General features: G+C 38.0%; 1 protein-coding gene and 1 long non-coding RNA gene across 2 annotated transcripts; one reads left to right on the top strand and one right to left on the bottom strand.

Annotated features, from left to right (window-relative positions):
- Positions 1 to 400: 400 nt before the first annotated feature.
- On the top strand, positions 401 to 8337 carry LOC129243440 (cytoplasmic aconitate hydratase-like). The gene is made up of 12 exons (XM_054880470.1): positions 401 to 508; positions 621 to 713; positions 4472 to 4641; positions 4703 to 4848; positions 4901 to 4970; positions 5038 to 5242; positions 5331 to 5633; positions 5697 to 5914; positions 6360 to 7014; positions 7081 to 7513; positions 7596 to 7881; positions 7952 to 8337. Exons 1-12 carry the CDS (start codon positions 502 to 504, stop codon positions 8060 to 8062), a joined length of 2697 nt encoding a protein of 898 aa, XP_054736445.1. The 5' UTR covers positions 401 to 501; the 3' UTR covers positions 8063 to 8337.
- A 46-nt stretch (positions 8338 to 8383) lies between these two features.
- On the bottom strand, positions 8384 to 9849 carry LOC129243441 (uncharacterized). Its single transcript, XR_008582312.1, has 3 exons — positions 9334 to 9849; positions 8583 to 8665; positions 8384 to 8513 (listed from the first exon to the last, which is right to left on the bottom strand). It is a non-coding gene; the product is annotated as an uncharacterized LOC129243441 (long non-coding RNA).
- Between the last annotated feature and the right edge of the window lie 3802 nt (positions 9850 to 13651).

The following is a 13651-nucleotide window of genomic DNA, read 5'->3' as shown; positions in this document are numbered from 1 at the left end:
AAGCAGATTACCTTTAATTTTTGTAAAATATCTTAAACTCAAATTCAATTCCCTAGCCTACGCTTTTCAACCATAGAATAATTACGTATATACAAATTTATATAAACCAACACACAGTTTTCAATAAAATTACATTATGTACATAAGACTAATTAAAAGTATAGGTAGAAGAATGGGATATAACGAGCATTGGATTCTACAAACTCACTTCAATTCAAATTATTACATTTCAATTGAATTAATTTTAAGACAAATAATTATAAACATTTCAAAGCGTCATTTCTCCATTAAGCAAAAACGAACTATTTTCGTCAGTTATTTTTGGCGCGTTTCTTCTGGCAGCCTGCCGTTTCGCTATCAGCTGTTCGAAATCCCATAACGTGTGAGTGCTGCCAAGTTTGAAATGTCCTCATGATAATAATTATCTATGTTATTATCTTTGTTTTTAAGTTGTTCAAGTTATTTGCTAACATTGCACAAGCTTTTTAAAATCGTATCGCCATGGCCGGTAAGTAGGTCCTTAGTCAAGATACATTTAAAATTATTACATAACTGAGATTCACGCATAGTTTACAAGTGATATTCATTAATTTACGGTATATTTTTTCTCTATTTGGAAGGTGCCAATCCTTTTGCGAAGTTTCAAAAGTCATTTACATTGAATGGAACGACATACAAATATTTCGACCTGGCTTCAATTGATCCCAAATACAGTAAGTCCATTTACATTTATGTCAAACACTGTAGAATAAGTTGTTTCAGTAGCATTCTTAATAATTATAGATGTGAGTGCATATTTATAGTTTAACATTACTTATTCGCAGTATAGTGTTGGTTGGTTGGTTGGTCAGAGTGGTGATTCATCCAGAATCCAACTAGCGCTTCCGCACCATTTTGTTGCCACATCCTCGTTACCAAATTGTTTAACAGTTATTTGCAGCAGGACTATATCCAGTCTGTGCGGTTTAGGAACCTTATTAGGTTGTTGACGTCTAAGCCAGCCAGTTGCTCGAGACTCTCGAACAGCGGTTTGCCGAGGGTTAACATTCTGTCCTTCCATAGGGCAGGGCATTCGCAGAGGAAATGGAAGATTGTTTCTTTTTTCTCCGGTTGTTTACAACTATGACAGTATTTGTTGTGAGGGATGCCCATTTTGGCGGCTTGTTCTCTGCCGTAAGTCTACAGGTGTCCCGTCGTTTCATGTTTATTAATGTCGACGATTGCTTGAGGTTGTAGGTGGGCCATAACGTTCTGCTGATTTTGCATTTCGTCTGGTCTCTCCATCTACAATCTGCAATTCGAAGGTATTTTAGGGAAATTGCATTCTTAACCGCACCTAGTGGAGTGAATACTGGCACTGCAAGAGCGCTATTCATGGCAGATCCCCCTCTTGTCAGTTCATCAGCTTTTTCGTTACCTTCTATGTTCCGGTGTCCCGGGACCACAAATTAAGGTTACTCTATGGTTTTCACTCAAGATGGTGTGGCTATTCCTACTTTGCTCCACCACTTTAGAGGTTGTTATAGTCGCGTCCAGCGCCTGGATTGCAGCTCGGCTATCCGAAAGAATAGCGATATTGCCCTTAAAAGAGAAATCTGCGATTAGTAACCTACAGACTTCCCCAATTGCTAGTACTTCCTCTTGGAAGACGCTGCTGGTATTAGGGAGACGCACAGATTTTTCAATTCCAAGTCTATGAGAATATATACCAGTCCAACACCACAATCCATTTTACTGCGATCTGTGTCGATCTGGTATCGAAGTTGTTTAGAGAGAATCCCTTATTCCATTCTTTTTTAGATGGAAAGAGTGTGGCAAAATTCCTATTGAACGTTACCATCGGGACGATGTAGTCAGTCCTCACCGAGGTTAACTGAGTTTGTCGCAATAATAGACTAGTGTGACCATAAGTTTTTCCTTTCCAGCGACCCGCTTCGTTTAACCTAAATGCACTCATGGTTGCCGTCTTCTTTATATGTAGGTCTATTGGAATAACGTGTGTCAGTGCATTGAGAGCCTCTCTAGGACATGATCTGATTGTACCGACCGTTATTGCACAGGCTGATCTTTGTATTCTGCCGAGTAATTTGGTATTGTACTCTCTCCCTAGAGCTTTCCACCAAACTACCGAACCATACGATAAAATGGGTCCGTTTCCACGACAGTCGGTTCTTCGTTTCCGAAACGACCCGGATTTATATCCGGCCAAGGACTGTCACTCCAGCAGCATTCCCCGTATGTAGGTGGGGGGAATGTTTATGCTGCTACGATAAGAACAACAACAACATAAAATTGGTCGTATAACCACCTTATACAGCCATAATGTATGCTTAGGTTGAAGACCCCATCTTCTTCCAAGCATACGTTTGCAGACATATAAGACAATTTCTGCTTTCCTTACCCGTTCTTCGACGTTTAACTTCCAGCTAAGTTTGGAGTCCAGAATTACCCCTAAGTACTTTGCACTGGTTGATAGTGACAGAGTTTGTCCGTTGATATTTGGTAGGGTAAAAATTGGTACTTTGTATCTGGTGGTAAAAAGCATAAGTTCTGTTTTACGCGGGTTTAAACTTAGACCACATCCTGTGGCCCAAGAGTTAAGCTCGCCTAACGCCCTTTGGATGATCCCACTGATCGTATTTGGACACAGTCCTGACACTATTTTTTCCCCACCTCCGTCAAGTTTTATTAAGATTTTGCTGATCACACATAGCCAAAGAAGTGGAGATAATACTCCCCCTTGTGGAGTGCCCCCGTTGACCTTCTTGGTTATGTTGATATTACCCATATTAGCTTTGATGATCCTGGTTTCTAGCATGGAGATGACCCAGTCACTAATGCAACTGTCTACCTCCAGGTCTATCCACGCCCGTTGGATGGCATATGTGCTAACATTGTTAAAGGCGCCTTCGATATCCAAGAATGCCGTCATGGTATAATGTTTGCTCTCTAGAGAGCCCTCTATTGTTCCGATTACCTCGTGAAGCGCCGTCTCCGCAGATTTGCCTTTAAGGTATGCGTGTTGTGCAGTTGATATACCAGAGCTCTCCAAAGAGCTTCTGAGGTGCGTATCCAAAAGTCTTTCAAAAGTTTTTAACAGGAAAGGCGAAAGACTGATTGGCCTGAAGTCCTTCGCTGATTCATGTCCTCTTCTACCTACTTTTGGTATGAAGACTACCTTAACTAGTTTCCAGCTATCTGGAATATGGCCTAAGTTTAAACACGCTTTAAAAATTTCCTCTAGTAATGGTAGGGTACAGTCCAAGGTTTCCTGTAACATCTTTGGAATGATCCCACCTGGCCCCAGAGATTTAAAGGGTGAGAAAGATTTGATTGCCCATGCAACTTTTTCTTTGGTAATAATTTAATTTGCAAGATGCTGTGGATTATATTGGCTCCGCCTAATGTTTCCCCTCTCACTTTCGTAAGCGCTGCATCCCGGAAAATGCGTGTTTAGCAGAAGCTCTAGCGATTCTTCTGCTGTAGCAGTCCAAGTTCCATCGGGTTTCTTGACCCAAGAAGCCATTGAGTGGTCTTTGGAAAGAACACGGCTGAGCCTAGCAGAATCCCTGGAGGATTCGATTGACGAACAAAATTTCCTCCAGCTCTCTTTTTTGGCGGCCCTGATTGCCTTCTTGTACTGTCTCCGAATTTCTCTGTACAATTCCCAATTTTCCGTCGAGTAGCTGAGGTTAAACGTTGATCTAGATTTTTCCCTTAGTTTTAAGAGCTCACTGCTCCACCAAGGAGGGTGAGTCTTTTTGCAAAATTTTATGGGGCAGGACGTTTTGTAGGCCCTACTAAATGCCTTTTCCAGTGGTATGACCCTACTCTCAAGGTTTTCCGTGAGAGTGATTTGAGGGATAGGAGTCTCTCCTATCTTGTTTACTGCATTTTTGAACTTCTTCCAGTTGGTTCTTAAAGGATTATAGTATAGTGCAGTCAAAATGAAAAATATTGAAATGACATAAAGGCGGTCATCTAATTCAAGAATTTTATCATGTAATTCCTATTCAAATAAGAAAAGGATATTAGTTAAAGGAGTGTCTTTAAAAGTTTAGAATAATATCGCACCCTAAATACAAAAGGGTCACAACTCAAAATTTTCCACACTCGAGCTTGACTTGTTTATAGTAGCACAGAAATCAAACTATGTTACATATCACGCTGAAATTTGCCATGTAAGCTTATAACAGTCCTACCAAAAAACAAAAAATTTATTTTTGCCATATGTCATCCGCGGACCGTTTTATTGATAACGTCTCGTTCATATTTGAGCGAAGGTACATTTTGAGTTGTGACCCTTTTGTATTTAGGGTGCGATATGTAGATTTGCTGTTAATATTTACATGCAGGAATTCTATCATGCCTATTCTATTCAAAGAAGACATCTGATTGGCGAATTCTATTCAAATAAGAAAGCGTTACTAACTTTTACTATTTACTTGCGTACTAAAATATTTACTTCCAGATCAATTGCCATACTCTATTCGTGTCCTCTTGGAATCCGCAGTGCGAAACTGCGATGATTTCCATGTCCTCGAAAAAGATGTGAAAAACATTTTAGCTTGGACGCCTGAACTGAAGCAAGGGCAAAATGATGTGGAAGTTTCGTTCAAGCCTGCTCGTGTTATACTCCATGTAAATTGACTTTTTTATAATTAAATTTTTTTTTGCTAATTAATAAATATGAATTTAATAGGATTATACAGGTGTGCCAGCTGTTGTCGACTTTGCAGCAATGCGTGATGCAGTTTTAAAACTTGGCGGTAATCCTGAGAAAATCAATCCTGTTTGCCCAGCGGTCTTAACAATCGATCATTCGGTTCAAGTGGATTTCACCAGGAGGTAAAACAATTTTTTATTTTAGTTGTCAGTTTAAAATCTTAGCTATTTACAGTTCTGACGCCCCGGCAAAGAACCAACATTTAGAATTTGAAAGGAACAAAGAGCGTTTTACATTCTTAAAGGTACAAACACAAAAAACCGCCGTTTTTCTTTGCCGGTAACTGTTAAATTTACATTCTTTTCCCCTAGTGGGGTGCTCGCGCATTCAACAACATGTTAATTGTTCCACCTGGTTCTGGTATAGTCCACCAGGTGAATGTGGAATATTTGGGTCGTGTGGTGTTTGAAGAAGGTAGCGGCAACACTAAATTGCTTTATCCAGACAGTGTAGTCGGTACGGATTCTCACACTACCATGATAAACGGTTTAGGTGTATTGGGTTGGGGTGTTGGAGGTAAGCTCAATATATTACGAAATCTCAATACGACCAAAAATATAATATTTAATATATTTCGTACAAATATTTTGCATGTGCCGTGAAGGTATTGAGGCAGAAGCTGTTATGTTGGGTCAATCCATTTCCATGTTGTTGCCGGAAGTGATTGGTTATAAGCTCGTTGGTAAACTGGGACCACTTGTCACATCCACTGATTTGGTACTGACTATTACGAAAAATCTACGACAAGTGGGTGTCGTTGGAAAATTTGTTGAGTTCTATGGGCCCGGTGTAGCAGAGTTGAGTATAGCGGACCGTGCCACTATTGGTAATATGTCACCAGAAAATGGCGCAACTGTAAGCTTCTTTCCCATCGACGAAAATACGCTAGCTTATTTAAAGCAAACGAGTACGTAGAGTACAAAATGGCAATATCTGATATGTATATTAATGGAGATTTTCAATTTTGCAGATCGATCTGAGGAAAAAATTGAGGTTATCCGCCAATATTTAAAAGAGACGGGGCAATTACGTAACTATTCCGATGCCTCACAGGATCCTAGATACTCGCAGACTTTGACCCTTGATTTGTCGACGGTGGTAACATCGGTTTCTGGTCCTAAACGACCACACGATCGCGTAGCAGTGACAGATATGAAAAACGACTTCCAAGCATGTCTTGTTAATCCAGTAAGTTTCAACACATTCCTTTTGCTGGTTAAACGCATTGGAAGTTTAAAAGATAAAAGTTTTAAAATAGAAAGAGACTAACACTAGGTTGGACCCAGGTTCGTTCTCCGTGACCATTACGAGTCGCCGCTCGATAGGGAAGCATTCGAGTATATTCCCGAATGCTCATAGAAATCATTTGCCTAAAAAACTGATAAACTGATAAACTGGTATCAATATGAGATAACGATAAAGTAGTTTGTCGAATATGTTACACATATTTGTATGTATATTTGTACCCACCTATACATGCTTAGTGTAATTGGTAAATTTATTACCCGGAAACCGTTTTTAAGTGATTTGCCCTTGCTAGCTAGATAAGATAAGTTTTTAGTTTATATTGTACGACTGGTTTGTGCTATACATCTACCTCATAGTCTTCGTATGCGCTATATAAATTTTGTAGGTTGGCTTTAAAGGGTTCGCAATTGCGCCGGAGGATTTGCCGGCTGCCGGACAATTCCAATGGGATGATGGCAAAAGCTATACTATTCGTCATGGGTCTGTGGTTATCGCTGCAATTACATCCTGTACAAATACTTCTAACCCGTCGGTGATGTTAGGAGCTGGACTGCTTGCCAAAAACGCAGTGGAAAAGGGTCTATCTGTAATGCCTTATATCAAAACATCATTGGCACCAGGATCGGGCGTGGTAACTTATTACCTGAAGGAATCCGGTGTCATTCCCTACTTACAGAAGTTGGGTTTCGACATCGTTGGCTATGGCTGCATGACTTGCATTGGAAATTCAGGTCCATTGGATGACAACGTGGTAAATATCATCGAAAAGAATGGTTTAGTATGCTGTGGCGTTTTGTCGGGCAACCGAAATTTTGAAGGTCGTATACATCCCAATACGCGCGCCAATTACCTGGCAAGCCCACTGCTGGTTATTGCCTATGCGATAGCTGGTCGCGTAGATATAGATTTTGAGACCGAGCCATTAGGCGTCGCCCCGAATGGGGAAAAGGTATTCTTGCGTGATATTTGGCCAACCCGTAACGAAATACAAGAAGTGGAAAGCAAGCACGTAATTCCTGCTATGTTCAAGGAAGTCTATGGTGGGATATTAAGTGTTTTTACTTCCCGCAGCAATTTCCACTGACAGACAAAATTTTCCATTTTAGATAAAATTACATTAGGCTCTGAGGAGTGGCAGAAAATAGAAGTAGCGGAAAGCAAATTATATCCTTGGAATAGTGCGTCCACTTACATTAAACATCCGCCGTTCTTCGAAGGTATGACGCGTGAATTGCCACGTCTAAAAGACATTCAAAATGCGCGTTGTTTGGTGTTTTTGGGCGATTTCGTTACAACTGATCATATTTCACCGGCCGGTTCTATTGCTAGAAATTCACCAGCTGCGCGTTATCTATCCGAACGCGGAATGACACCACGCGACTTTAACTCATACGGTTCACGACGTGGCAATGATGCTGTAGTGGCCCGTGGTACGTTCGGCAATATTCGTTTGGTTAACAAATTGGTGAGCAAGGCAGGTCCGCGTACCATACATGTGCCAAGTAATGAAGAAATGGACGTATTTGACTGCGCCCAACGGTGAGTAGAGTTCGACCATGTAAACCAAGTAACTTTAAAATGTGTGTGTGTGTATATATGTACATATATTATCGCTGCTTAGTTATCGTGAAGAAGGCACGCCTTTGCTGTTGATAGCCGGCAAGGACTACGGAAGCGGTTCTAGTCGCGATTGGGCTGCTAAAGGACCATTGCTATTAGGCATAAAAGCTGTTATAGCTGAGTCATACGAGCGTATTCATCGCTCTAACTTGGTTGGCGTGGGCATCATGCCATTGCAATTTTTACCTGGCCAAACTGCAGACACTTTGAAACTAAACGGACGGGAGGTGTATAATATTACAATTCCTGAGAAGGGTTTGAAGCCTGGACAGAAGATTCAAGTGAAGGTATGCAGTTGCTTATTTACACTTTTGCCCATATATAGTTTTATAACGCATTTGTGACATTAAATTTTAGGCTAATGACACTGTTTTCGAGACTATTTTGCGCTTTGACACGGAAGTTGATGTTACGTACTACAAGAACGGAGGTATCCTTAATTACATGATCCGAAAGATGTTTTCCTAAATGAGGAGGAGTGGCACAGTATATTGATCAAACTTCCGGTCTTCTAGGCATTTCGAAAGCATTTTTTTTTATTCATGATTTTGAGTATGCAATTTTAAATACTATGGAAAATATTATAAATATTATAGCAACATGGTTAAAAAGTGTATATATGTAATGTTTTAAACAAAAAATATATAAAATAAAATCGTTTCAATAGGCTGCAATAATTAAGTTCAGGTTAGAAAAACCAGTAATGAGTTACTGCTGCCTATTTTTGTATGACGCATCTGGAATAGAGAATTTGTTATTGCTTGAAATTGAAATAAGTATAATGAAATGCATTTAAGCTTTCAAATACAATCAAACTTATTTCCTAAATGAAGTGAAAACGCATCCAATGTTTGTGTCTATTCGTCGCTTATTTTCGGCATATTTCAATGTTGTGGAATCGATCAGTATTGTTGATGGCCTGCAATACATCACATTAACGTGTGAATTTTTCATTTTGTGTGCATTATAATAAAAGTTTACTTTTTACCTTAGGTAGAGGAGCTTTCGCCACATGATAGCAGAGTATTTCGAAATCGGGAAGTTCAGCTTACACCTGTTATTTATGTGTGCCTACAAATTTAACGTTTACTTGCTTTTCATGTACCATTTCATAGGCATAACTTTTTGTCAAAAATACGTAATGGATGATAATTTAAGAAATAGATTGAAGTGAGATATTGACGCCTTTTATTAGATATGGATTCATTCAATAAAATTGGATCAAACATTAGAAACGGAACTAAAACAGATTACATTAAAGTGCTTTAGAATGCAAAAGCACTTCATGCATAAACATTTAAGTTACTAATTGTATGTAGTTTAATAAAAAAATAAAAAAAGTTCAAGTTTTTTTTCAGGCGCTAGGGGACATTAGATACATATATGCTTTTGAACAATGCTACTACTTGATGAATAAATTAGAATACGTTCAAAATTTTGTTTCGTAAACCATTCTGCTAAAACTGGCTTACATATCTGTTTGTATGTCCTATATATTTGAATTTATGTATATATGTACATTCAAATACATATGAAATATGTTACAGCAGGAAATGCATAATACTTGTACCATGTAAAGCCTAGGCACCTATGTATCTAAATGTATGTATAAGGACAAACTTAACATAGACTAAAATTAATTTTAGCGGTAAGCAAATTTAGAACATTTATTGTCCTATGCTTACAAAATAAGCCTCTATGTATTCTAATAAAGTTAGTATAGTAATCTAGCTACTCACTTATTGGATGCTTGCAGTGATTGGTTATAAAAATTTCTTGAAAATATGGACTGCAAATAGCAAGTAGAATTTTGTGTGCGTGCAGCAATTTTCCATCGCAGGCAAGTGTAACATCAACTAAGTCTCCACGATCATACAAGTTTTGAGATCCACTAGCTGTATTGTCCTGGAAATTCTTCCAACAGAGCTTGAACTCGTCGTCCATCGCTGCACGAATCCCTAACCACAACTCCAGTGGCTAGTAGCAATTACTTTTAAATCGATATCCAGTTCTGGCTGTACGACTTTTAATTATCCACTGGCGTGCAGAAATTTGTATCCAAAAAGCGTCAGCACTGTGATGAAATCACCAGCTGAACGATGTTACTGGTCCTAAAGTTATTTGTTAATTTCTGTTTTAAAGACCTTTTCCACTTCTTTTTTATTTTTATTACTGAATTTCACTTTGTTGACATTTACATTTTTTATTTTTATTACTGAATTTCACTTTGTTGACATTTATGTAGTGAAACAATGTTATCAAAATGGTTATTAACTTTTAGTTTATCGTTAACCGCCGCTAACGATTGGAAGCTTGCTGTACTATATTACTTTACTTAATTTTTGAAAATGGGTGGCTGTTGCAGTAAGTTTTAAATGTCTGATTAAATGGTGAGAAACTAATTTTTTTCTACATATTCGCTATTGACACGTGTTTTAGGTACAAGAAAATCCGTTGATTTACAAACTGTTCCGCCCGCAACTGGTAGTTCCTATCGTCAAAATTATCCAAATCCTGGTAAGAATGCGACTGGAAATCCAACCCAACATGTTGGCAGCACAAACATGGCACTGGAAATGGACTAACACTTTAACATATATTATTATATATATATAGCAATATACATGTTTCCGAGATGTAAAGTTTACAATATGTTAATAATTGTTTAAAATTTTGTTATATAATTAAGTATTAAAAAATCCTTTAAAAAAAGTATTGTGGGTGCTAAGAGTTGTCAGTATTTAATGCTAAAGTTGGTATTCGCTAATACATTTATGAACATATAATAAAATATACTCTTATCAATAAAAATGCCCTTGAGTGAAACGAACTGGACCAGTTATGCGCTATTTCTTATTTCTTAAGGTCCCCATTAGTGGTTGCTTGCCACTGTCTACTTTTAGATTAATATGTCTTATAACAAATAAATAAATAAATAGGCTCCTCATACCATAAAATTATTTGGTCAAATTGCGTATTCGTATAATTTGATATTTCAGTTCCTCGTTTGTCTTCGAGATTTGTGCATACAAGATAATCAAAATATTAACAAAGTAACCAATTTACACACGAAGATATTTCCCCACATAAAGCTTTCTATCGTCATAAAAACCATTCTTCACTTCCTAAAACTTGAAAGGATAGGAAGGAAAAACTTCTATTCCTAAATTAAACCTAAAATAAATTTATTTTCAATATCTCTTTTACTATTTTTGTTTTGCTTTATTTAAGGGGTTAGGGGTAGTCAGAATTTTCAAAAAATTGTTTTTTTTTTTGCATTTTCCTAAAGTGTAATATCTTAAAAATATTGTGTGAAAATTCGAAGTGAATCCGACAAATACTTTTCGAGTAATTCAACAACTAACAAAGGGCGCTCGGGCGCTCCGGTTCGATAGCAAAACTTTAAACGCGTTTTTCAAAACAATTTTCATCATTGTAATTTAAAACTCGCTTGGTAGATTTCAATAAAATTTATACTGCTCTTGAAATCATAAAAAACTCATGCCTGATCGAAGAATTTTTTTTTCAAAAATTTCAATTTTTTTAAACAGTTAATTGTCGGTTCTTTTCTTGAAAATATAAGAAATATTTCATGAGGCCGCCATATTGTTAATTTTGAAAAAAAAAGCTTCCGATCAGGCACAAGATTACCTATTAATAAAACTAATTTCTCTTGTCCGATTGATTTTAAATGAATCTCCAAGAACTTATGATGATCACCGCAAGAGACTTCTGGAGAAACGGGCTTCACACAAACAGCGATAACTTTTACAATTATTAATTTTTTTTTTAAATATTGCTTAAGTCAAGTCAAAACATGATGTATTAACGCTATGTTTTTATTTTTGTAAAAAAAGCAATTGACTAGCAAAAAAACATTACTCGAAAATCATAATTCTTTCTGGCCTCTGACTACCCCTAACCCCTTAAAATATCATAGAGCTAACTTGTTGTCCTTTTCAACGAATCGAAATAAAGTACAACCCAATACGTAATTTGGTCAAACAGCACCATCGATATAAAGAACGCTTTCAACAGCGCAAAGTGGAAAAATATGATAGACGCATTGGAGAAGCGGTTCAAAATACCCCAACACCTGATGAAGATAATCCGCAGCTACCTCAAAGACCGCGTACTCATCTACGACACAAGAAAAGGACAACGGACAAAAATGATAACCTCTGGCGCGGCCCAAGGGTCCATACTAGGCCCCGATCTCTGGAACGTCAGCTATGACGGCATCCTCACCACCGACATGCCCGACGATTGCTACCTAGTAGGATACGCTGACGATGTCGCAGCAGTAATTACCGCACGGGATGTAGACGCAGCAAGGCGGAAACTTACACAAACGATGACAAGAATTAAGACATGGCTCGACTCGCAAGACCTGAGTTTAGCTCTGGAAAAAACAGAACTGATCCTATTCACGAGAGCGCGCATACCTGTAGAAGTGACAATGCCAGTCTACACAGAGAACAAAACAACCTCAAAAGTAGTGAAATATCTGGTCATCAAACTCGACAACAAACTGACATACTGGGCACAAATCCAGTACGCTGCTGAAAAATCCACCAAAACAATATCAAGGCTATCAAGACTAATGGCAAACATCGGAGGACCCATCGCAAGCAGGCGGAAGCTGCTCATGGACACGACGGTATCCATTCTACTATACGGATGTGAAGTATGGGCGCACACACTTAAAACTGAGTGTCGCCGCAAGATCCTGGCCAAGGCCCAAAGAACCGCCGCCCTCCGCGTTGCTTCAGCTTATCGCACGGTATCAGAAGCAGCAGTACTCATTATTAGCTGCACGATACCTATAGATCTGCTAGCGAGAGAGCGAAAAGAACTATGGAACTTCAAAAAGAGCGAGACAAACGCCATAGGAGACCACACACGCGCCCGCATCAAAACGAGCGCAAAGCAGCAAATTAGAGCACATACACTGCAAATATGGCAAGAGCGATGGGAGTCAGAGACGAAAGGCCGATGGACGAAGAGACTTATACCAAACCTAGACAAATGGTATAACAGACAGTTCGGCGAGGTAAACTATTATACCACACAGATGCTATCTGAGCATTGATACTTTTACAAATACCTTAACAACATAGGCAAGTCAGAAACCACTAAATGCATCTACGGAGATGCACTTATTGACGACGCAGATCACACTTTCTTCAAATGTGAGAGATGGAAACCAGATCGCACAGCTGTCGAAGGCAGACTAGGCCCCTTAAGGGGGGACCCTCATTTAGACGGTCGAAAAATGCATCATTTTTGGGAATTTTTTTCTCAGGTAAAATAACTTCAAACGTTTTGTAATTCATAAAGTACTTTAATAAATGTCTTGACTGTCTACAAAAATTTTCGGAGAAGAAAAAAAACATTTTAAGTATGGAAATATACACCTCGTCCATGGCACCTCATTCTATCTGTGTACATTCTAGCGCTCTGAATTTTTTTCTGAAATAAAAAAACCAAATTTTTTTTAAAACTTTAGGATAATACCTTCGATGTAACATTTTGATTTAAAAAAAAAAATGTCGAAATTGATATTTTTTACCCAGTTTTATGTTAAAAGTGATTTTTCATGCATAAAAATTGACTTTAAAATTACAAAAAAATATGAAAATCTTTTTTTTTAAAAAAACACTTAATGTCACATTGAAAACAATTTAATTATCTTTAAAATGAGCTATTGTAAAGCCTGATTGGTTCAATACAGCGTTCTCAATTGTGTACACAAAATCGAAAAATGATGTTTCGAGAAAAACGCGTTTAAAGTTTTGGATACAGGCGATCAGGCCACCCGTCGCGTCCTGTTAAAAATTTTGTCACTCCTTCAAAAATACAGATATCGACTTGAAATTTTGAAAGTATATTCTTAAATAGTTGTAGAATAGATTAAAATTATTTCCAAAAAATCGATTTTTTTGACCCGATAAATGAGGGTCCCCCCTTAAGAGCTGACAACATCACTGATAAAATGATAGAAAGCGCAGAAAATTGGCAAATTATTCGCACGTATATAGAGCGAGTTCTACGTGC

Source organism: Anastrepha obliqua, chromosome 4 (assembly GCF_027943255.1).
Source record: "Anastrepha obliqua isolate idAnaObli1 chromosome 4, idAnaObli1_1.0, whole genome shotgun sequence".
In the NCBI taxonomy this organism is placed as follows: Eukaryota; Metazoa; Arthropoda; class Insecta; order Diptera; family Tephritidae; genus Anastrepha; species Anastrepha obliqua.
This window is presented reverse-complemented; position numbering and strand designations above follow the sequence as displayed.